General features: G+C 41.1%; 1 protein-coding gene across 2 annotated transcripts in view; it reads right to left on the minus strand.

Annotated features, from left to right (window-relative positions):
* Positions 1 to 1,994: 1,994 nt before the first annotated feature.
* The window catches only part of kirrel1b (kirre like nephrin family adhesion molecule 1b), a 63,771-nt gene continuing 40,426 nt past the window's right edge, over positions 1,995 to 25,339 (minus strand). Inside the window, exons 3-15 of one of the 2 annotated variants that reach the window (XM_041055581.1) lie at positions 23,491 to 23,640; positions 22,912 to 23,069; positions 20,550 to 20,700; positions 19,747 to 19,852; positions 18,761 to 18,909; positions 18,314 to 18,441; positions 17,677 to 17,803; positions 16,446 to 16,546; positions 12,535 to 12,751; positions 11,869 to 11,976; positions 9,947 to 10,074; positions 9,110 to 9,184; positions 1,995 to 8,164 (exon numbers count right to left, since the gene is read on the minus strand). In XM_041055581.1, the coding sequence (XP_040911515.1) occupies positions 7,514 to 8,164; positions 9,110 to 9,184; positions 9,947 to 10,074; positions 11,869 to 11,976; positions 12,535 to 12,751; positions 16,446 to 16,546; positions 17,677 to 17,803; positions 18,314 to 18,441; positions 18,761 to 18,909; positions 19,747 to 19,852; positions 20,550 to 20,700; positions 22,912 to 23,069; positions 23,491 to 23,640 (2,249 nt within the window). In that variant the 3' untranslated portion in view covers positions 1,995 to 7,513. Of the gene's footprint in view, positions 8,165 to 9,109; positions 9,221 to 9,946; positions 10,075 to 11,868; positions 11,977 to 12,534; positions 12,752 to 16,445; positions 16,547 to 17,676; positions 17,804 to 18,313; positions 18,442 to 18,760; positions 18,910 to 19,746; positions 19,853 to 20,549; positions 20,701 to 22,911; positions 23,070 to 23,490; positions 23,641 to 25,339 lie in introns of both variants that reach the window. The other variant, XM_041055580.1, reaches the window with a different exon arrangement.

The raw sequence follows: 25,339 nt of genomic DNA on the forward strand, positions 1-25,339 counted from the left end.
AAGTCAAAAAATTTTTTTGACTCTTTTGTCATAAAAAACGTCATAGTATAGTAAGATGTCAAAATCGGCCAAAAAAAGTCATATTTTAGTGATTCCTCAAAATGTCATCAAAAAGGTCATAGTATAGTAAGGCTTCAAAATATTCTAAAAAAAAAGTCATATTTTAGTAAGACTTCAAAATGTCCATTCATTCATTCATTCATTCATTTTCTACCGCCTAATCCCCTGTCAGGTTCGCGGGGGAGCTGGAGCCTTTCCCAGCTGCCTATGGGATAGGCCTATTTGAAGGGGGAGGGGGGAGAAGACTGGAGATGTGAGAGGAAGACTGACAAGATGAGGTGAAATGAGAAGAGGAGGAGGACAGAAGGAAGATTGAAGACAGAGGAGCAGAGAGGACAGAAAGACAAACAAGAGAAGAAGTGAAATGAGAGGAGGAGAAATAGTGAAAGGATAACAGAGAGGGAGAAGGAAGGACAGAAAAGCGAGGAGGAATCAAAAGAAGGGGAGAGGACAGACAGGGTAGGAGGGGGAGAACATCGAGGGAGGGAGAAGAGGCGAAAGTGACAGGAGGACTTAGGAAAAGTGAAAGTAAAAGAAGACAGGAGTGTGATGTGAAAACGAATGAGAGGGATGAGTGAGGAAGATATCTGAGAAAGGGGGAGGATGTTAGAGAGATGAGAGAAGGACTGACAAAATGATTTAAGGAAAGGGGAGAGAAGAAGAGGACTAAGGACATAGGAGAAAAGACAATAGGAAGAAATAAGGCAAAAGTGGAAAGGAAAGGAAAAAAGATGAGAGAGGAGAATATTTGGGAGATGAGAGGACTGAGAAGAGGAGGCCAACGAAGAGGAGAGATGAAGAGATGTAGGAGCATGACTGGAAAGTCATTGGAAAAGTAAAAGAGGGACTGCCAGAAAAAGACAAAGGGGAGAAAAACTGAACAGTAACAGCAAAGCAGGACATGGAAGAAGGGATGAAGAGATCGAACATTGGGCAGAAGAGAGGAGAGAAACAAACAGAAGAAAAGAGAAACAGAGGGGTTAATGGGATGACAGAAAAATTGGGTTTTACAGAACAGGGGAGACTGAGACAATTTTTTTGTGCTGGTGTTGTGTGCTGAGCTCGTGTCACACAACTAAGATTCAGGTAAACACCCTACAACCCCTCGTGCCTGTGTTGCTATACATAGGCACACACTCACTCACTTCCCACTTCAGGCTCTTCGACATGAGTAACTGTCATAACAACTGTTGGGGTACAGTCGTTAATAGTTTGACCTAAATAAGCAGAAGTGTGTGAGATGTACAAACTTCAGTCAAAGCAAAGAGTTCAACATGTTTTTCAGCCACATCCCGCAGCGTAATTTCTAAAAATACAAAATATAACTTAATAACATGAACATGAACTCTGTAAACTCCATGTCAGCAAAATAAATAACAGAAATTTTACCTCTGTTCTTATGAAAGCCATGTCTTCTTTTATTTTCTGTAATACTGTGGAAAAATAATTACATACAATTTGAAGGAAAAAAATCAACAAAACCAGAAATCAAACAGAGAAACATAAAAAAAAAAAAATCAATAATATCTTGTACGTTTTGTACAGTTTTTTTTTCTTGAATAAAAGGGATAAACAAGTTCTGAAACCCAACGTGAACATAATACACATGTGAACAATATATAGGGATAAAAATAAAACAACCGGAGTACGGAGAATATATGCTTATTTGAACACACAAACTGTCCCTCTCTTGCCGTCATGCACACCTCCACTTCACACATTTTTGAGTGCAAAATGGAAACGTTCTCACTGTTCTGTCGTCTTCATATGCTCAATGATGCACAACAGAACATCAATTAATCCTGTTCACTCGTGCAGCTGTTTCAGAGAGCGGACAGGCTCAGCAGCTGGACGAGGGAAGAGCAGACCACCTCGGCTCCTTCCTCCTGTCCTAAGGCCACGTGATGCCTTCTTCACCCTCTCTTACCAGCTGCATGCTTTCTGCTGGGGTTTGACTGATGCATGGTTTTGAAAGCTGTTAGCGATGTTATCACTTTTTTTTTTTTGCAATTTAGTGAAGATGCTGACAGTGGCTTTTTCATTCTCTGCTAATATTCAACACCTTCAGAAAATGAACTTTTTTTTGTTGAAAAGCAGGTATAGAGCTTTACAGACAGAATCTTCTTCACAGGGTGGAAATGCCTTTAAAGTGTCAGTTCACAATAATATGTAGATGAAATTCTGTTCTCTTTAAGGCAGTTTAAAGTTATAATCCTTGAGATTTTAGTCCTGTTTGATTTGTGGTTAGTCTTGGTAACTGCAAGTGCATTCTAGTAATTCAGGTCCCCTTATTTTATATATTATAAATGAATGAAGAAGAGCAACTTGTGTATCTGTATTTGTCTATCTAATCACGCTGAATTGGTATTTTGTTTTACATCATTACTCAGTCTGACGTGTTAATTTTGTCTGATCTCTCTCGTGTGTTGGAGCTATTTAGTTTTGTTTTGCCCTAACTGTCAGTTTCGAGTGCTCTATCTTGTAACTCCTACACCATTTTTAGTTGACACGGAAGCTACAGTTAATTGCTCTTCATTAATTGCAGGGAGCAGTTAACATTTTTTATTCCTGGGAGTCGGATTACAACAATCTGTACAGTTGCATCCATCTTATCCACTCTTATCTCCACACTTGTAGCTTCTCTGGCTAAAGCAGACGCAGGAAGGTGACGTCTCCATCCTAAATCTGTCCTACAGTATGTAGCATGACACCAGGCGTATTCGAATCTGTGACTGAAAGCTACCACTCTACTGTACATGGCTAACAATGCACACATTGGCGGATTAATGCCTTAAACTAATCCTGTATACAGATAAGATATATATATACACAATTACAGCAAGTACATTAAATGGACTTATTAATACCATTTTGATATCATAAAGGTGATTTGATCTAATAAATATCTTAAGGATTATAACTTATTAGGTAAAAATACTGCCTTTAAATTAAGAATATTTTCTCAGAAATGATTACTGAATCATTAAATGAACCTGTAAAATATATCTAATGTCACTGTAGCTTTTTCAGACTCTTTATAAACAGGTGTGGTCAGGAGGAACCTCCATCATACCAGCAGGTGACAACATGACCAGTTGATCTATTTGATTTTTGCCACAACACATCAGTCAAACCCTCATTTTCTACAGTCCAGTGGTCCCAACACATTTCTAATGGTATGAAAACACACACTGGGGTTACATGCTGCCAACACATGTACACACATGCATGTTCACAGATGGAAGCATACACTACATGTGCATGTATGGAAACACAAACTAGTAGGATGCACACACGCGTACACACATACACACACACAGTCACCCATCTGCATACAAAAACACAATAAACACAAATGGCTGCTGCATTTGTTTTTCTGCTCAGTTCGTTTTCTTTGCACAGTCTTTTGGCACTCACTGAAGACTCCAAAAGGTAAAAATGGACACCAAGCCACTTGAGTCACTCTTGGCCAGGGATGGCACAGCACAGCACAGCATGGAAGAGAGCAGTTAGCTGTGGGTCTGGCCTGGTTCTAGTCTGGGTTGGCCTAGTTGAGACAGAATTTTGGCTATTTGTGGCCTGGCTGAACAGTCATTTTGGCCACAGATGCACACATCCACTCTCTTTTCTTGCTGGGCTGATTAATCAGAACCCCCCCTATCAAATGCATTCAAGCAATAAAATAAAATAAAATAAAATACTGTGTATAAAAGTTTAAACACACACTTTTGACTGTACTCTTTTCTTCCACTGGTGGTGTAACACCACAAAATAATACAGAGAAAATAAGTTTCAAAATACAGATTTTCATATAAAGAAAGGAGATCATGAAATAATGAACACTGAGGATGGATTTCATGAGCTCATGAAGCTATATATTCTCTAAAAACAGACTCTCAACCCACCACATACACACATTTGTACAAGCTAGATTGCTATATCTACCCCGTGTGTTATCATCTTGAAGAAAATGTGGAAGAAAGCTATGAGATTTGCAATGATTTTTTTTTTCGTGAAAAGACAGGCTCAACCTCTAAATTTGGAAGCTGGTTGGTGGCTATTATTATGACACAGGAGAGAATACAGAGTAAAGAGTATAAGTACACACCGTGGTGAGAGGTACATATGAGGAAGAAGGAAATAAGACAGGAAGTAAACACTTCCACATTCCCTTCCAAACCACTTTTTTTCCCCATTGAGGAACCAAATCTAAACATCCATCTCGCACTTTTGGCATCTGCGGTGTCTTTTACGTATTTATATGCCTCCACTGTCAACAGACTGTAAATAGTTAAGAGGTAATGACTGAGTACCTGGATGGCCCCTGGCCGTGTATTTGTTGGGCTCAATACCTCCTCTGTGTCAAATTTATTCATCCTACACAAGGTCATAACGACATTGCAGGTCAGATGCAAAAATACTGCACGGCTACAACTCTGTAAAAAGGTTGTAAAGAGGTAATAGTATGCAGTACCAAGGCTGTGATAACCATATAAATTTAAAAGGGTGCTCCATCTGCCGTTCTTCTCTCCATAACTGCTCAAACAGTTTATATAGTGACCTTGGAGCTGCAAGGTTCCATCTGATATTCTAATCAGAAATGATGTGGCTGTGGTTTCCTTTCTGCAGGTGTTTATTCAAAATAGGGGCACTAAATACAAATTTTACTGCCCCTTAGCACAAATTTAACATAATATACTGTATCTGTGAGGGGTTGATAGGGTGGCTTATAAGTATAAAGACTCAATGATTACTTCTGGAGGTGCTAAGATTTCCGGCTTCACTTTGCAGCCTCTGGTCTTTTTGTAAAGCACCACCTCATCTGCCATCATTTTAAACTGCTGGTACGGATACAAGTGGGTGGTTCTATGCTGAATTCAGTCCTTCCTTACTTGGTCTATCTGATAAAACATACATGTCCCTAAGAAAGTAAAAAAAAGTCATGTATGAGTTAACTTCTCTTTAAAAAATGAAGCTGAATTAGGGAAGGAACCTTATGATTTCAAGTTCAGTATATAATAAAGACTGATGCTGCAGATGTAGTGTAAGCAACAAATGATTGTCACCACAAAAGGTGAAATTGTGAGATGGTGCAAACAGTATTGAATCCAATCTCACTTACAAAGCTCAGTGTGCAAACATGAACCACTTCTACAACCAGTGGTAACTTTATGGCAGACGAAGCAACTGTTTTTCACTGATCTTGCTTTAGTACCAGTGGCTGTTTTGGACAAATGTTTTCAGTGCAGTGTTCACATTGCGAGTAACATTATAAGCAAGTGACATATTCTTGAATTTCTTGTGCTCACTGCTCATGAACAGCCATATCTGTGTTTGTTTACCCAAAGATGTGATTTTGTAACAAGAAAAATGGCTCTGCTTGGAGGGTAAAAAAAAAGAAGCAGTCAAAAACAGCCATTCAAAGCTTTTAGTTCTCTACAACTCAAACAAACTGCAAAGAAAACTTTTTGTCCTCTTTGTGCATTTGAAGACAAAACAAATCTTATTTCCTTTTTAAGGGGAAACATTTGGGTAATGATTTGGTGGAGATTCACTAAAACCTGCTAGAACCTGCTTAGTAGCTGCATCAGTAGATGTTGGAGCAAACAAGCAATATTTTAGATGCTAGTCATCATAACCTGTGGGGTCAAAAGCCTGTCACACATACCAAAGCCGACACAACATAATGGAAAGATCTCAGACTTAAATATACTACCAATTTTTTTTTTGTTGCGGTGAGGAAACCAGCATACTTACACATGAATATACAAAGTACCATATGAGCTAGATAGAACCCCCTGTACCTTCAATTTGATATGTTGAACCATCTCATTGCTTACAAAGTTTACAACACAGCCCAAAGGGAGCAGCTGCTTGTTCTCCATCCATCATTTTGAATGTCATCGACGTTTAAAAAAAGGCAGTCCAGTCAGAAGACCGGAAGTCAAAGGAAGAGTTTCACACCAAACAGAGATATCCACCAGAGAGATTTTCTCCTGGCTGGATATTCACCATTTTGGAATGAAGCTCTTCAAATTTTCTAATTTAAGTCTACAACATCCCCTTTAAAAATACCATCCATCTCTTTTTAAAGAAACTCAAAACGTTTCCAATAACGACCATGTTGCCACATACACATTAAAAAGCGAATGTCACCCAAAACTCTGAACCTTTGGTCCACAACTCCTTATAAAAATACTATAAAATGTTTCTGAATGCCATTTTGTCCGTACGGTTCGGTATAAATATGGGGAAAAAAATCTATTCTACTGTGCAAGTGAGAGAAACAAATATTTTTTTGACACTTGAGGATAGGGGAGGTATTTTTTTTGTACAAATTGCAGATATTCATTGAATGAAAAAGCCCTCCTGCCACACCTCGTTTCACAAATACTGTTTACAGCATTGGCCTTGAGTGAAATATGAAGTAAAGAAATCTACCACGATGATAAAAAAAGAAAAATGAGGAGGGGAAGGAGTTTACACAGATGCTTGCTACCACTCCTTTCCACTTAGATGTGGCACGTACAAAACCTCGTCGTCCATAGCGTCTCATTGTACACTTTTCAAAAGAAGACACACCTCAATAGTTTGTGTGTGTTGGCACATAAGCATCGGCACTCTGGTCACTCACTGTACCATCTTAAGAGGCTTTGTCCCACTTAAATCAAGGTAGATCTTGTAAAAAAATGGCCACTGGGCAGGTTTTAGTGAGGAGAGAGGATCAGAAAGTGCCAGAAATATTTATAGTCCAAGCTGCCCCATTGCTGCAATACACTGAAACAAACGAGTCTTCAGCGTGTATGTGTGTGTGTTTATGTGTGAGCGTCAGAAAATGCAAAAAAAGTGGATTACAGGAAGGTTTGCTGTAAGTCACTGTACTGCATCACGCTGTATAGGTTTGTACAAGGAAATAACTTTAAAATGATCCAAATCTTAATTTGCACTTATTTACATAGATGGTGTGGGAGGAAAATGCGATGCAGGGAGATGGTCGAAGAGCAAAACGAGGATTGCTCCTCCTTAAGTTCTTGCCGTTCATCATCTTCCTGTCTTCAAAGTGCTCTACTTCTCTTTTTGTCTCTTGATTGTGGCACGCTGTTGCTTTTGTTGATGTACAAACACTGCACGCAACAGAGGGTCTGCGCAAACGTGTATGAATGTCGCTTTGCGTGTGTTGTATGTATTGCTGCTAACTATAATGCGATAATGCTATATAATGCTATATGCGATGCTGCTGACTGCTGTGCGTTGTTTTGTTGCTTTATTGGTTCAGAAAATTAACCAAATTTCATGCTCTTGTTGTTATGGAAACAGAAAGCGGATTCTTGAATGTATATGTATAGAAAGGTGTGTTTTGTTTTTTTGTTTTTTTTTAAGTTTCAAAGTTTCTATATGTGTAATAAGTACTGCTGCTGCAAAAAGCGAGCCAAAGAGCGTGTTTGGTTTTTTCTCACACATGAGTCTGCATGCGCTGTGTGTGTCTGTGGGAATAGTCAGAGGGTGGAGACGAGTAAGAGAAGCGAGTGGAGCTGCCATACTTCCCCAGCCCTGTTTCAGGGCTTTGTTGTCCCGGCCCTGGCCCTGGCCCTGGCCCTGGTCCTGGTCCTGGCCCTGGCCCTGGCCCTGGCCCGGTCCCTTGTCCTGTTGGATACATCTCATAGGCTGGCCCTTCTTCTATAGGCGGAGCAAAGCCCATACGGTAGCCATATTGGGAGGGGTATCCATAGTTGTCATAGGCCAGCTGTGTTGTGCTGTCCAGCAGGCCACAGTCTCCTGGGTAATCTCCAGGTGATTGAAGAGCTGGATTGGGAGGTGCTTGCTGGCTCTGCGCTGCCCTGGAGAAGGTGTTGAACTGGGCGTAGGTGGCGTGGGACATCCTGGAAGGTGGGCGGGGATCATAGCAACCAGTCCTTGAGCCTGGCACTGCGCTAGGGGGAACTGCACCGCTAGGGGCAGCTGAGGGTCCACTGGATGTAGCCCCGGTTGGCCCGCTGTTTGGGTTGGGCGAACGAAACTCCCCCTGGTAGTGGATGGAACGGGACTGGGGACGCGCCTCATCGTGGGTGGTGGCTCGGACATTGTAGTAGCCATTGGTTGGATCCTGTGATAACAGAGAAGACTATTAGCTTTTCAGTCCTATTTGTGTTCTGTATATAAGAAGCAATAACATTGTGCTAAGTAGTAAAGACACTGAAACACCTTGTTTCTGCTTTGGCTTAGCTTGACGTAAGCAATGGTAGTTCTTTAACATTTGGCAATGTTAAAGAATGTAACTCTAAAATGGCATCCGTCATAAAGAAAGACAGGGAGCTCTACTGGAGAAGTACCTGGACCTGTTGTTTTTTTCTTTTATCAACAACAAAACCAACAATAAAGGCAAATGTAAAACCTTAAAAAATAAAATGAACAAAAAGAAAACCGAAGTTTGGCTCAGCCAGCTTGATTTGCTAAAATAAATTCTTTGTAATAAGACACTTTCAACACATGTCTTATTACATAAAACTACATAAGGCTCACATTTTATGTCACCTACTGTATATTGTCACATTGCCAGCTGACATGCTTGGTGATGTGTGTGCGTTCATGATATGTCCAAAAATGTAATGGTGTGTGAAGGATGCAGCTCAGAGTATGCGTATAAACACAAGACATAATGATACAATGATCTCTGGAATAAAAGTTCTGTTCACACTGTGAATGTTTGAGGCAGGTTACAAGGATTACGAGGAGATTTTAGCCAATCATCTTAAAGAAACTACAATGAAGGGTTGATCATGCACTGACCTACAGCAGCAGAATCAAGAGAATGATGTAAAAAGCATCATTAAAGCATCATCATCTTTTTGGGGGATGGTACTTTTATGAAAACAAAGCGTTTACCTCCAGCATAAATGCCAAACCTGAGGAAAAAGTGCAACTGGTTTAATGATGAAAATGACCACAAAGTTCATGACGTGTGACGTGACGTGCACCACGCAGGATACAGTCTACAAGATGCTGCAGAAAAATAAACCAAAACATCTCTGTGAGCAAGCAGCCCTCTCACCTTGAGCTCGTACTCCTCCCGGGTGTCGCTCTCGCTCCTGATGTCCTGCTTCAGGTCCATGTCGTCTTTGAATGGCTGAGTGGAGGGAGACAGGGAAACAGAGGGCAGAAACTAAACCATCAAACAACGAAACACACACACGGAAAGAGGGAGGGTGAGAAAAGGAAAGAAGAAGGAAGAGAGGGAGGGGAGAGGAAAACAGAGTTTCAGGTTTTTCATTCCAAGAGAGTGGAAGACGAGAAACGCTTAGTTGTTGAAAAAAAAAAAAAGGTTTTGGGCCGAGCTTTAAAACCGTGCCAAAGGAGCCTCGCCGATTAGATTCTCCAGGACTTCCAGGGTTGAACGCTTTTCTAAAAGAAACACGACATTAAAGTGAGAGTGTGTGTGTTTTCGTGTGTATGCATTTGTATGAATGTTTGTTATTTCTCTATGGGTGTGTACAATTGCTTTCATGTCAGCAGGTAAATAAAGAGTGAGAATAAATGTGTATGTACTGTGTGTATCACTTTAATTTGCATTGTGTCTGTGTGTTCTGGTGTATTTGCAAGATGTGTACCGTACAGTCTGTTCTGTTCTTTATTTTGGGTCAAGTGTGTGTTTTTGAGTGTGTATTTTTGATGTGTGAGAATCTGCTTTTTGTGTGTGTCTTTAAATGTGTGTTTGCAGGCAGGCCTTGTGCACGTGTGTCTGTTTTACTGTGTGTGTGTGTGTACATGCATGCGTAACTGCCTCTCCTGCCATGTCGCCCTTTGTGTCGGTGTATCTGTACATTTAAGGCCATTGACCCATACGCCTCTTCTCCGCAGCCCCCGGTGACTCAGATGGGTATCTACTCACGGAGTACATGGCCTTGACCATTCGGGTTGCTGTGGAGACATTGGCTGCCTCCTCCTCCAGGCTGTGGGTCTCTTTGTTGACCGTTTCTACCTTGATGTCTGGTTTACCAAGGGTGACACCCCGGCGACCTGGAACACAGACGCAACCTCCAGTCACATTCTGGGTCAACGTCAAGATAAAACATTGATTTATTTAACAGTCTGGTTGAAAAAGCAACAAAAACAACAGTAAGAACACCTTATTCTGTTTAATGATGCTTTTGTCTGACTCGTCTGGGCCATTATTTGCCTTGTTTCTCTTATTTTCTGTCTTTTAATAATGGTGCATTAAGCAATTTGGTACGCTGACAGCCACAAAAGGCAGAGAGAGGTGATGGTTTGAATTTTGAAGACTTCACCATGATGAAAATGAGAAAACCGCACATTCCTTTGGCATTCATTTCTTTCTTAGAGGCGGTGAGGGATGAAAATGACAGGGAAGGTTAAGATTTTTGCCGGTAAATGTGATGATTGTTGATGGGTTTTTTTAAATGTTATTTTGTTTGAAAATCAGTCAGTGCCCTTGATATGAAATTTTAGTTTAAAGCCCATACTGCACCAAACTGTAAGATGATATAATCACATCTAAAAAAAATCTACATAATGGGGCTTTAACTGCATTAGGCCATTTTGCCTCAGGTGCCAAGGACAGGTATCTGGACTTTATAACTCAACATTTATTTTCAGTTACAGCTTAAAAAATAGAAACTATTTTCTGTGCAAAGCATGAATCTATTGCATTTCAAGCCCTTTTCAGACACTCAGCTTGTTACTGTGCATAAATGTGCTGGCACATTCACATGTTTGTGACTCTGGTGTTTATTCACCATTTGAATAAACACCAGAGTCACTTTTACATAAAGGTGACAACTCAGGTCTTAGCAGGCTGGACCTCATAAGTCTGAAAGTGTCTGAATGAAGTCTGAAATGAGTCACATTAACATCAAGGCTACGGCAGCACAAGGTTAAATATGCACTTTTAGAGATTAAACATGTCTCATCTAATTTCATTAAAAGGGTTTTAGTTTGGTTGGCTAGATGAGCTAGGGCAAAAAAATCTGATTTCAGGCCAGTAAAACAGGTATATTTCTATGTCAAACACTGCGCTGCTCAGAACAGTCAATATTTGTCAGCATGAGATCTTCCACAGCCAGAAACCTCAAAAGTAGAGATTTAAGTCTGTGAAGTCTTGAGCTGCATCGTAGACAATGAGAGCCTGCTTATCTGGAGCCACAACGATGTTTGTTTGAGTTTCTATTTCCAAACAATATCTTTTCTGTAGTGGTGTTATCAGCTCTGAACCAGAAAATATACTCTTACCCCCAGAAAATCCCTCTGGGGAATGTGCCAGTCACCTTCATTGTCTTTCCCAACTCTTTATTTGCTATGGAGCAGCTCACATTTAAACAACTTAAAGACGCCACATGTTCTTTAGCTCTCTGGTTTGTGGAAGTGCGGTTTGTGTTCATAAATACTAATTGGATTGCCGTAGGCTGTAGGAATAACATATAGGAATCCATAATTTAAATACTATTCACCTTTAAATGCTCTTGTTTCTGCTCTGTTATTTATGCAATTTGTCTTGTGTACGAGCGGCATATGAAAACGATTTACTTAAAATATAATCACACACTTCCATATCGGTGAAATGAAAACGGAAATGTACAGTAGGTGTTTTAAGGCAGTTTGCCTTATTATATGAATATTCATTAATCTCATTTGAATAAAATGCTATACGGCTGGCATATGTCCCTTTCTTCGTGGAAAGGCAGAGTGACAGATAGGGAAAGTGGATGAAAAAAAGACGGATAGACTCGCATAGTTTGTGTGTGCAAGCCCCATACACACATACACACACATTAGAGAATCACAGTGTGCACTCACTGCCTTTGCGTTGGCGGTAGAGGAAGAAGGCGAGCGCCAGTAGAAACATAAGCAGCAGAATGGAGGAGCCCACCGTACCACCGGCGATAATTCCCACTGGAACAATATCTGAAACAAACAGGAGCAGAAGAAGGGTTGGGGTTGGGGGACATCTGCTGCCTCATTGTTACAGAAACCTGCACGGAAGTGGTGTCATTTAAGCATAAATCCTGTTGTGTCCTATAGCTTAATACTGAATCTCTGAGGGCTGGCTACGTTGATAAGGCACGCAACTCTGACAAGGGATAAAAACACTGTTAGTATACATAAGGACAAATCCAAGCTCTTTTTCTCTCTCTTAAAGATATTTTGGTAGATTTTCTGAGGCTTGTGAAATCTGACAGCTGAAAGAATAAGAGTCAGATAAGACTGACAGAGCATGACGAAATCATTTTCTCAATGTAATGTGACATACCAAGCTCTCAAAATAAAATCCAGAATGGACTACCAACGCTGTCTATTTTCTGTCCTCCAGCTGAGGCCACCACTTAATAATCTTGAGAGAGGAGAGCATCTCATCCAGGGACATTAAAGTTACCCTGTAGAGTTTTCACTGTAAGCAAACACAGGTTTGCTTACATTGTATTTCACAATAAAATGCACTTTATGTGCCTTTTTTTTGTTTACCTGTCTCCTCCAGGGTGATGATCATGGTGCCGGGTCCGAAGGCGTTCCAGGCCGTGCAGTTGTATGGCGAGTGGAAGTCAGACTCCATGACGTTGTTGATGGTGAGTGTGGAGAGGACAGCCCCGCCCTGGGACGGAGGCTTACTCTGCTCCACGGTGTATCTCTCCATCAGGGTGCCCTTCTCCTTCTCCCACACATTCTCCTTCCATGCCCAGACCTGAAACACACATATCAGAAGGTGTATTTAGCTTCTAATCCTGGACCAACAGATGGCAAGGAGGGTGGGGCTATCAATACACCTGTGTCAGGGTGAGATACTGCATATTGCACCTTCACTTACATTTTTAGAACACAAAAACAAATAGTCATGGGCCAGAACACATTTTGTAGTCAGCACTCGCTCTCATGTTTGCTCATTTTAATCTTAAAAGCCTAATAACAAAATCAAAGCAGGTGTATTTCAATTTAAGATTAAGTTAAGAGCAAAGACTTGATACGTCTGTACATTAAAACATCTGAAAATCTGGTCCTAATAAACACAGCAGGACGTCCTTCAAGCTGATAGGAGCTCTGTATTTGTGGGATGAAGCCGCAATCTCCAATATGTTTAATTTGTTAGATTTTTATCTAAACTCTGCTCTTTACTGCTGCAATCACCCAATTTCCCCTCCGGGATCAATAATGCTAATTTCACTTTATCTTATCTTACATAGTATTAACCACAATAGACTTACATACAGGCACAAGTAAACACACACACACAGTCACAAGCAAACATTCAGCCAACAGATGGGCTGGTGTTAAGAAAGGTTAAGAGAGACTGAAGCGAGTCTGGGCAGGAAATATATTTTAAGCAAAACAAATTATAATCTCACACCTTGGTAACTAGTTTTTTTTTTTTTCTCCTGGTGCAGTGTAGGCCTAATTAAAAATTTTTGCAAAAACTTTTCAGGCTGGGGAAGAAATAACAAATAAACCACAACAGACAAACATACACACACACACGTGCAGCACGTGTACATCCTGAGCGATAAAAATTCAAACAGGTTTTTCTACTTAAAATCTGCTGAGGTAGGAATTTGAGGATATAAAATATGGAACATGACACTATCAAATATACATAGACCCACATGTTGGGCTAATGTACCTTTTAACCTGGTTTGAAAAAAATTAAAAAGGAGAACGTGATCAAGACTCGGGGAGGGAAGAATTCAGAAAAGCCCCAAATCTTCAGCTTTTTATTTTTTTTCTCTGACAATCTTGCATAATGCGTCTTTTTCTGTCTCCACAGTCTGCCTCTCACAATCCCCCTCTTTGTTGCACCACCACTGTCTGTCTTTCGGTTTCTGCTTCTCAATTTCTCATTCCCTCTTTTACACACACGCACCACTGTAGACACACACACACACACACAGAATCATACTCCATATTTTATAAGTCCTTGTGTCTCTGCATTAAGCTGAGACTATAATGTCGTATCACATTATACGCTCTAAGCTCTCTGCCAGTGCAGCAGGGGGCTGAAGCTTCCTAAAAGCTCTGATTTCTGTCATGTTGGCACTACACAATTGGATAATTGACGCTGAAAGGTACAGAATTTTACTCTCCCTCCATCTCTCTGCCTCTCTCATTTCTATTTCACCCCCACACTCTCTCTCTCTCACTCATTCTAGCCTTCAAACTCAAATGTCATTACTGAATTTATTTCCATTTTTCGGCCTCTTTTTGTGATTTGTGAGCATTCTGGTATTTTCCTTTTTAAAGGTTTAAATCACATACCACACCGCTCATTTTGTAACTTATGTAGTGCACAGACACTTTATATTAAACTGTAGTTTGATCAAGTGTTGCACTCAGCGACTTTAGCAAAAGGCAGGAAAGAAAAAAAAAAGCCTACAGTTCTGCAGTTTTTGGCACATTCAGGAGGATATTCCATTACAATTTGCTGGTAAGGCAATCTGTGTGAAAGCTTTCTTTTAAAGAAACGATAGCTACCACTTTGAAAGAGATCGCTGAATTGGAAAGGTTTTAGCTGGCAGGTGCAATTCACACTAAAATCAAGATGGTCTGGATGCTACACTGACTCTTTCATGATGACAATAACTCAGTAAGTCTTAATATCAGTGGTCTTAAAGCCACTATATGTAGAATTTTATGTGATCGTTCAGTGTATTCTAATGGCCTATTTATTTATTTTTTGTAGAACATTTAGACAATGCTGCTGAAAATTACTCAAAAGCGTTTCTTGCAGTAATCACAAGAACATATCTACACACAGTCACACCTCAGCTTAGCTCAGAGCAGCACCTTTAACCCACAGCAGTGGAGGAGCTGTGGGTAAAATGTGTCATTCAAGGGCAATTTCAGAGAAATTGTTCAAGACAGGGAAAACTGTCACTCACTGATACATGACTCAGATCATTCACAAACAGATCTTTCCAACCGCTAGACCAGCCGTTACCAACCAACGGGCTGGCTTCATTAATTCTTGTGAATTAAGTGGAAAATGTTTTACCTCTTCAGAGCTTTCATAAATGACTCAAATAAAAAAAAAAAAGATGAGAAGGATGAACTCATCTTTGTTTGAACTGGTCGACATAGCTTTGTTTTAAGAGGTTGTAAGTCAAAGAGGCTGGTATGCTCTGCTCTAGGTTGACTTTTGAAGGACAGCAAAATGATTGTCTCTAGGGCAGAGTGATTAACATCACTGGGTGTGTTATCACAGTGATTCCCCACAAAGGGCACCAGGGGAGCGTTTACCCCAGGAGGAAACACAGAAACGTAGGTCAGCTACATTTAAAAAAAAAAAAAGAACGAAAAATTCCTGCTTTGAAAAAGATATATAAACCATATCCAGGTATTTGTTGTAAACAATACTTTGTGTATTTATTGTCACAATAACCATTAAGCTATCAGCCACAAAGGGCTGCATGCACAGACTACATCTCCACCAGCCTGAGTCAGCCACGTGAACACCACATCCCGCAGCTGTGACAGCAGGCAAACTAGTAGACTGTAGTTAACTCAAGAGTCTACATGGATCCCTAAAAGTGAACCACATTGTTGTATTGTATTGCTGAATTCACATGTGCAGCCATGGATTCACCACAGCCTGTGTGTTTTCTCATGGTGAGATACAGTTTCATCCCATGGTCATCACAACTATAGAAAGGATAAGATAAAGGGGCATTTTGAGCACATCTTGCAATACTCTAAGTCGAACAAAAAAAAGCTGGGATCCGCCGTTGTACAAGACTTGGGTTGTGACATGGCTTATGGGCTTACAGGAGCAGAAAAAAATAAAAGGCAAGTCGACAAATAAAAAATGTTGGAGGATATCTCAAAACTGCAAAGACATTTGGCTGGGATTTGTTGAACAGATAGCCACTGAATCACAGACCTTAACTGGTTATTAGACTTCTACTATTTGATTCCCTGTCCCCCCCTTTCATATTTGAAAAAAAAAAAAACACTGAATGTGCTCCCCCCAGGCTATTCAAAAACGAAAGTTATAAAGTACTTTAATAAGCGTGTGGTAACAATAAAAGCAAGGCTCTCCTTTCACAGTTTCTTGTATCTTATCTGCTTCACTCCAGCATTTCCCTTGAACATGTGTACAGTACTGTGTGTCTCCTCTTTCATTTCAGCAGCAGCTGTTTTTGATGAGTCACACCTTCCACCACAGAGGAGGAACACATCGTTCTCACGTACTCGTGACACAGTTGGAGAGCAATGGCACTCGTGCCGATCGTTTGGCTAAGACAGGATGAGAGGAGAAAGTTTAAAAAAAAAAAAAATCATTTTGTTTTCAGGGTGGACAAGGAGCCAAGGAGGATTCTGTTTGAGGCAGATGCAATCTGAAGAGGTCGAGCACCTCTGCAGCAGATTACAACTTCCAAGGATGGACTTACAATCTTATCAGGTGGGGGGGTGCTGGCGATGTAACACTTGATCTCTCCTCTCTCCCCTCTGACAGCGTACTGGACCGGATCACTGGAGATGATGGGGGGACCTGAGTGGGCGAGATACGACGGGTCAGAGACACATACATGCAGAGGGATTATCACTGCAACAAACCAATAAGTTTCATTCATAAAGGTTTGTAAGATACAAATTATATCCTCATTAATGTGTAGAAATTGCTGTAATTAGTGCGCACATGAGACCTCTAGTGAGAAGACAGAAATGACACACCAGGGGACATTTATCAGAACATTTTCTCCATTTCTTGGCACAAATGTCTGCTTTATGGGGAACATGATGTTCTCTACTACACCCTAGGCCCAAATGGGGGACGGTGGGGGGAGCTGCAGTCTTTACTCACACTGATGCCATGTTGCCAAAACCTATGGGCTTATTTTTTACAGGAGGACAATCTCCAGTATTGTCGCTCGTTTTGCGGTTGCTCATTTTGTGTTGCGGTGGGGATATCAAGAGATGAAATCTGATGTTGAACAATAAATCAAAACCCATCTGTCTACTGCAGGACTAAGGCTAACCCCTTGTGTCAAGTTACATAGAGTATAAATGGAGGAAGCTATCACACTAGCTGTGTGGCACCATCCAGTAACTTTGCTCTGCTTGAGTACAAACTGATCCATACAAACAATGCAACACAGTGCAACACAGTGCTAGGGTACAAGCAGTCACTAGGTCACCGAGCTTTCAACACTTCATATTTTGCAAGGACGTGACAGTGAATGTCACTGTCCTTCTTTCTCTCTCTTCTCCAGCTGGACTTTGTCAGCTGGAGAAGATTTAAGGAGCATTTGAACTTGCTTTTCGCCACTGTGTTCTTGGTGAATCAGTTTTGATTTATTAAGCAATTGCCGGTCTCTCAGGGAGAAAGTTTTGGCATTGAAATAGTGGCGTTTGCCCTGCGTAGGGCTGAAAAATTAGCTCTTGGGTGTGGGTTGGGCTTGGGCTGGAATGAATCAAGCCAGGTCGACATAATTTTAGATACCTGCGGCGCTATACTCTGTACATTCAGTAGCTTCAGGTGTCAGAGAGATGCAGACACACGCGTGATTACAGAAGGATTCTATATCAAACTAACACATCGTGGAGGCCCTTGTGTTAATGTTCATCTTCCATGTTTCATATCAGTGCTATTATTTTTAGCTGAAAGTGAAAGTAACTGACCGTTGACAGTGAGCGTAACCTCAGTCTCTCCCACTCCAATCCGGGGTACGATGGCCTTGCAGACATATTGCCCTGCATCTGCCTGGCTCACTGACTTCAAATACAGCTGGTTGTTGTTGCTGAGCACCTGGACACACATAAATAAGTAGATAAGTGCGCATAAAAATCAGGATAATAGATTTGTGAGGTGGAAAGCAGAGGCAGACAGACGGGAGATTTTAAAAAGAGGGAGGGAGGGAGATCTATATTTAATTCATAAAACATGTTGATTTACTCAGCAGGCTCCATTAGTTTTTTTTCCTGGAGCTTTTCTTAACTTGTTGGGCATGAATTAAAGATTTAAGATATGAAGACCGAGTCCCACTACTAACCGTCTGCTTTACAACTGAGCAAACATTTATGAAGTCTGGGTCTTGGACATTAATGCGGGTTGGGATTGGAGGCTTTCTGGAGGATTTGGTTATGGTTCCAGGGATGGGCTTTACCCCAGTATGTGGTGTTCTGACTTTCTCTCTCCCTTCCTATATGCATTTAAACATATGACATTTTAATTAAATAAAAACTTAAATTGGACATGAATATAAAACGTAGGGTTCAAGGTCAAAGGTGAGGGGAAGATTTGACAGTTTGTTCTCACCATGCTGGAGCCCTTTTTGGTCCAGGTGAGGGTGAGAGGAGGATTTCCAGACCACTTGCAGTTAAGAGTGACGTCAGAGTCCACATCCACTGTAACTGGCCTGGGCTCCACTACCAGTATAGGGCCAACTGCAAGAGAGTAAGAGAATTAAAACCCCTGCTAAAACCCCCCAGACAGATTTCAAAGAACTACTACCCTTATACACTGAATGTCATTTACTTTGATTATGTATAGACTTTGACAATGAATGTCATAAGGCTTTGCTGAATTAAAATAAATTAAACTGAACTGAGAGTAATCATCTATTGAAACTTCATTCTGCACCATACACAAACACAGTGTAGTAACAGAGGTGAAAACAGAATGGCTCTTTGGACAAATACACATAAATATCCCATAATATCACCAGAGTCCCACACAGCTCAGGAGTGTTTGCACTCTACTCACAGTGCACGTCCACCAGGATGCTGACGTTGGTGCTTCCCACGGCGTTGAACACCTGACAGGACACGGGCTCCGTGAAGAAGGAGTGATCCGCCGTGGTGACAAACACACTCTCCCTGGCCCCTTCCAGCAACACGCCACCTTTAGCCCATCTGACGGAGAACACACGTCACCATTTCACAAATTATTATGCATTACAAATCATTGTTATGTCAGTTTGTCAGAAGGAGATGTCAAAAGCATAATGTTTTTTTTTTTAATATAATTTTTGGAGGTGATCCAAATGTTTGATTTTCACTGTTTGACATGAATGTTTTTTTTATTATCAATTAAAGCTATTAAACTAACATTTATGGAGCCTTGATGTCAAAACCCGAGGGAATGACTGCAAATAAAAGAAATAAATTTCTTTTCATTTCTGTTATCCATACTGTATCTTGCCAGATATTTCGCTCAAATATAACCATATTGCACATCTGCCATTAGGTGACATTTTAATATAAACTCACTCGGCTTAGTGCCTAAGTACCTGGCAGTGCTCCCACACTGGGACCCGGTGCTGGAGTCTCAAAGCTCAGATTAAAACCACTGTGTTGAAGTCCAGCATTTAGCAATTTCACTGCTTCAATACTGTCAGTTTAGATAAAAGTCAGGGTTTAATTGTACAACTGTTCAATACTTTCGCCAATTCTGTTCTCTAAGCAGAAATTACTATTCACAATCACATCCAGAGGGTGGACACAAGCAGATTGGAATAGATAAAAGACACCTTATTGGCACTGAACAGAATTTCAATCTGCCTCCTGATGTTGCTCTGCAGGACAAAGTCCAACGCATCTTGAAATGGACATAAAGCTGCATCAACAGTGTTAAACTCAGTGTGGTAACATATGTTTTGGTTTATCTGATCTGATTATTTTTAGATATTAAAGTGAACTCCTGTTTTGTAGTAAACTCAAGTTAAATTCTGGTAAAATTTTCATCCCTACCTGTAGCCCATGATGGGAGGATTGGCAGTGGCCTGGCAGGTGAAGGTGACCCTCTCCCCCTCCAGGACAGAGCGTGGCTCGATGGACAGGGTCACTGTGGGTGGATCTACAAAATGAAAAATGCAAATTCAATGCACAACTAAAGATAAAGTGAACGGTACTGCAAATGACTTGTGTGTTTCCCAAGTGCTAAGCCACATGAGGATTGATTTCCCACATAAATAAGTCACACAAACTATGAATTTCACAATAAAATCTGATGCTCCAAAATCCTGCTTCTCTACAGCCTTCTGCACTAACACAACACTGATTCCACATCTACTGTTACTGCAGTTATTCTCCCAGTAATTACTAACTACACTAGGTTGGAAAAACACATCAATCTTCTTGATTGAATATTCAAGCCACAATTTCCTTGTGAGCAATCATTCCTTATTTCTTCAGGGACACAACTGAAATCCTTGAAACACAAAAAGTTTCTGACTTTCCAGATGCTGAAGAAAATCAACTTGCTGAGCTGCTTCAGGTGAAAATTATTGGCATCAAAACTGATGCCAAAACAACACAGGCAGCTAAATCAAATTTGGAACAAATCCAGGTCCGAGAAAACAGGAGGCTGTAAATTCATGAACACAGCATATGTGTTATTTTTGTTGATAATTACTTAAAGTTTACAACTGCAGGAGCAGCTAATTAAGTGTGTTTTTTGTTTTATGTCTGCACAAAAATAGCTTCGCCTCAGTCACCTGAGCCCTGCCTGTGCACCTTTACATTCACACAGAGAAAAAAAAAGACTAACGTACGGTGAACGTTGAGGGTGACAGCGGCTCGTTTGCCCATGGGCACTGCTGGGTTGCTTGCCACACAGGTGAAGTTACTACCGCTGTCAGTGTCGGCTGGTGTGATGGGCAGGTAGCTCCTGGTCGTCACCCGCTTCCTGTCCGGTAGCACCTCCTGTTCAACAAAGACAGGAAAGGAGAGGAGAGGAGAGGAGAGGATGTGGATAGAGGATAGGGTCGGTAGAATTTAGGGAGGGAAACCGACAGAGAGAGATCAAAGAAGAAGAAGAGGAGGAGCATGGTGGAAGGAAAAGGACAAAAAGGACGTAAAAAGGAGGGAACAGGGAATATCATGGGAGAAAGAAAAGAAAGGAGAGAGACATAGGAGCGTTACTAATGGAGCCAAGAGAAATGAAGAAATAGCATAAAATAGAAATAACAACTTCGAGATGGAAATAGAATAAGCAACAAAAGTTTAAAAGAATAGGTGGGAAAGAAAAGAGAGACTTGAAACTGAAAAGGTGCAGAGGAGAATTTAAATCGAGTGTAAAGGAGACATTTTATGGAAATCCATGTTCTTATTCTCGTACTTCAGCTGCATAATTTAGTAGTTTTATGTTAGTGCAGGAAAGTGACTGTCTACAAAATGTTCTTTCAATTAATGCAAGCAATTCAGTTTTTATAATGACACTGGGCTTTGCATCTAAAATGAGCAGTGAATACTCATATGAAACCTAAAAAGAAACACAGCAATGCTGAAACGGTTCATTGATTAATCGGGTACAACAAATGTTTTGGCTGCTTTTCTCATTTTTATATCATCGTGGACTGAATATATTTAGGTTTGGCCCGACAGAAGAAGCAATTCAGAGACATCATCATGGGCTTTGTGATGGGCATTGTTCACAGTTTTTGACATTTTATAGATTAAAGGATGTCATGACATGATTGATAAGCGAATCAATAAGGAAAATAATCCGTAGTTGCAGCCATAAAACATAAGCTGTAAATCTCTTTCTGCACAATAAGAACATGGAAATCCAGTTTCAGCTTTCACTGTAGTGTAAATGCGTGGTCAGTAATACGGTAACATAAGTGCAGCATGTAATATGTATGAGCATGTGTGGGGGGCATAAAACTGACTGCAAGAGATGTAAAAACATCTGTGTTTGAGTGTGTGAGTCAGTGTTTGCTGCTGCATATGAAAGCAAAGATGTGCATACGCGAGTGTGTATGTCCGTGTGTGTGTGTGCGTGTGCTTGCAGGCATCATTTCATGTGTGTAGGAGAGCATACAGGAGCGTGAGGAGTGTGAATGTGGGAGAAGAGAGTGCAAAATATATCACTGTGATAATGTGGAAGTGTCACTTACAGTTCCTTCCTATGTGCGTATGTGTACGTGAGAGTTCGTGACTGTGCATGATGGTTAATTAAACATATCTGAGATCTTTGTGTCTCAAGTTGTGCCACGAACTCGTTGGAAGGTGTGCCGTTATACATACATACATTAAAACATGAACCATGAAAAGCCTGCACACTGGATCCACTCAATCAGGTCTGATTGAAATCAACTGGTTTGGATTCAGGGAGCAGGCGATACTTTTTTTGGCCTAGGTGGGGCTCAAACTTACGACCTAATAAAAGTTCAAGTATTCCTGCAGGTGTTCTCAAGTTTCATTCCAAACCTTATTACCTTTTATTCAACTTTTAAAACCTCTTAAACGTAGAGAAACCAAAGGTACGATTACTATGATTCTCACACACTTTGCAGCCTAAACACTAAGCTGGTACGATAAATGTGTGACAGTAAAGGAGAGGTGTTACACATCATGCTGCTCTTGCGTGTTTCTGTGTTTTAGCGGTGTGTGCTATTGGACTGCCACTATTGAAAATAAATACCAAAATGAGTAAAAACATCAGGTTTTAAGGCAGAACATGTTTCCGTCCACAGGTCTGTAAATCAGAATTTGTAATCAGAAGGCATTCAAAAGCATTACTTCTGCAGTTTTGTCAACCAAGAACCAAGAAAGTCATGTGCTAAGTTGTGTCTCCTGTGCTGTGTGCACTGCACTCTGTGTTTCCCTAATGCAGGACTCCAGGGGTGCTGCGTGGCCTGAAGTGTACATACTGTAATTCAGCGCCCACGGCAAAAAGCATATAAACAAACACATGAACAGACTGAGAGTGGATGTTACTGAGGAGCAGATTGTAAGCACTAGAATTTGTACTACAAAGTCTTTTGAGTCTACTATAAGCCATCTGAGATTAGGCAGATCTCATTTTAGAGTAATAAACTCATCATGGTTTTATGTGCTTTTTATGTTGCATGACGCTTCCCCTGTGTTCGCGTGTTTTCGCCTGTGTGTGCATGGGTGTGTGTGAGTCACCGTGGACTGGTAGGCTCCCTCCACAGCGACTCCATCCTTGGTCCACTGGATGTGCGCTGCAGGCTTGGCCCCCCGGGTCACGCAGGTCAGGTTGTATGGAGTCCCAGCCATCAGCAGGAGCTCTGGGGATCCCTCGACCACTGGGTCCTCAGGGGGGACTGCAGGTGAAGCACACACACAAATCCACACTTTAAAAAGGACTCATTTATGCTAGTGTGTGCTTATGCATACAAATAAACCTGTCATACAAATCAGCACATACGAGATTAGGCTGAGACAACTTTACCTTTGGTCAATGAAAACCCTGAAAATTGAACTTCCTCAAAAATGCATCAGATAGAACGCAGTTAATCTTAAACTGTAAAGCTGCTTCAGAGAGTAAAACTCATGCTCTCAACTCAGGAAACCTTCTCTTCACAAGGACACATATTTCAACTTGGCACTCTTCGATATGACAATCACATTGAGTTTCCTTGAAATGAAAAGGTCCTTTGTTCAAACTATGCTGGTTGAAAGAAAATCAGAAAAAAAAAACTTTCAGAAAAATTGCCCTGGTATCTGCAGCTGTACTCCACTTACTGAGTACATTGAGTTTGGCCCTCCTGGAGCGCAGGGCGGCCTCTGTGGCCTGACACTCGTACAGCGAGTCATCAGACAGCTCGGCATTGGAGATCTCCAAGTTGTACTGGCCGATGTCCAGAGCCCGGAGCACACGATATCGGGGCCAGGCTGTAAGAGACACACACCAGGTTTGCAGTTAAACAGATGGAGGGATAACCAGTCGAAAGCTCATTTTATGATCCATGCACTTGTTGCCGTTTCTGTTTTAGTTCCACTGTAAGTCATGCATCGCACTAAGCTTTATTTGCAGGTCAGAAAAGCCCATAGAGTATGGAAAATGAACGCAATGTAATTTAAAAATAGCGTACCACCTAGAAAACATGACCTACTGTTTTGAAATGATTGTTGGCATGAGGGAAGGGGTACGCTACGCACTGCTATAACAGCCATGAGTCATCATAATAGCACTGCCTTCACCAAAGATCTGTGTCGGAGGATAATATCATCCTTCGTTTTAGAAACAGTGAGTGATGAGTTTCAGGCAGCAGCTCTAAAAAAAACCTGTATGTTGGATTTTGGAATAAAACTTTTTATTTTCATCTATTCAAAAGTAAAGTAGGTGAAAATGTAAATACATACAGGAAGGAAAACTTCACGTTTAACAGTTGGCACTTTTAGCTGTCCATGTAGTTCACCTAAATTAATAATCCGCTTTTCGATAAACAGACTTCCCTGTGAAAACTGCTCCAGGGATATTCTGTGACAGGGACACTAGATGCTGTTTTTCACTGCTGTGAGAAGCAGAAACAAAATTTCATTCACCTTTATTTTATTGGGGTTGCAGCAGAAAGCTCAGAGATGTGCATCTGAAAACCTCAGGAAACAAAACTAAAACTTCTCTATGGATAGATACCACAAAAGGTAAGTGAGGTAATATTTTTTTCAGTAATATAGAAAAAGGAACAGAAAACCTTTCAAAACATTAATACATATGCTTGTCATCATCTTTTATTCGGTGTCATTGTGTTTGCTGTATTTGTCTGCTTTCCTGTGAAGCAGAGGACTGACACTTTACTTGTTTATAAGATATAACAAATATAAAAGCTCTTATGAAACAGATAAAAGCTGAATCACAATTATATTACATCAATCGGAGACAGAGATCAGCAAACAGTACATGTATTTATGTGAAAATGTCAAAGCTTTTAAACATGGCGCACAGATAGTAATCGGCATTTGTAGCACATGTTTCGGAAGTTTTGAAGACCTTTTTGCATTAACCAGAGCGTCTGCAGATCATGATAATAACTCCTTTACACAAACAACCCAGAGGAAGGTAATGAAGTCAGGAATACACACACACACACACACACACACACACACGGCAGTACAGCTACACAGTCAGAGATAAACAGCTGAGGGGTCTTTGCACAAACACTGATCAAGCATTGCCACATATGCAATGATCCCACATCAATTCCAGTATCATACGCAAACGGCAGAACTGCAGGCAGCACCGCTCCAATTACAACACCCACTTTTCTCTCTGTTTGAACCCTCGCCTCTCAGACAAAGACATAATTGAGCATGACGTCCCACTAGGGGGCACTCATTGATCCTCCGTGCCCAATCCTAACATGACATCATGGATTCAGATGGCAAAGGCAAGCGAGCAGGCAGGCAGTCGGGGTACGGAGAGGAGGAAGAGGAGGAGGCGGGAGAAAGGGAGGGAGGGTAGATGGGGTGGGGTGGTGGTGGGGGGGGGGGGGGGGGGGGGGACAAAAGTATTAGTGGAGATTACATCATCCACTCCAGCACCTCGCAGCATAGCAACCACAGAGGTGAAAGCACCCCGGGGAGAAGGAGA

Source organism: Toxotes jaculatrix, chromosome 14, assembly GCF_017976425.1.
Source record: "Toxotes jaculatrix isolate fToxJac2 chromosome 14, fToxJac2.pri, whole genome shotgun sequence".
Taxonomy (NCBI): domain Eukaryota; kingdom Metazoa; phylum Chordata; class Actinopteri; family Toxotidae; genus Toxotes; species Toxotes jaculatrix.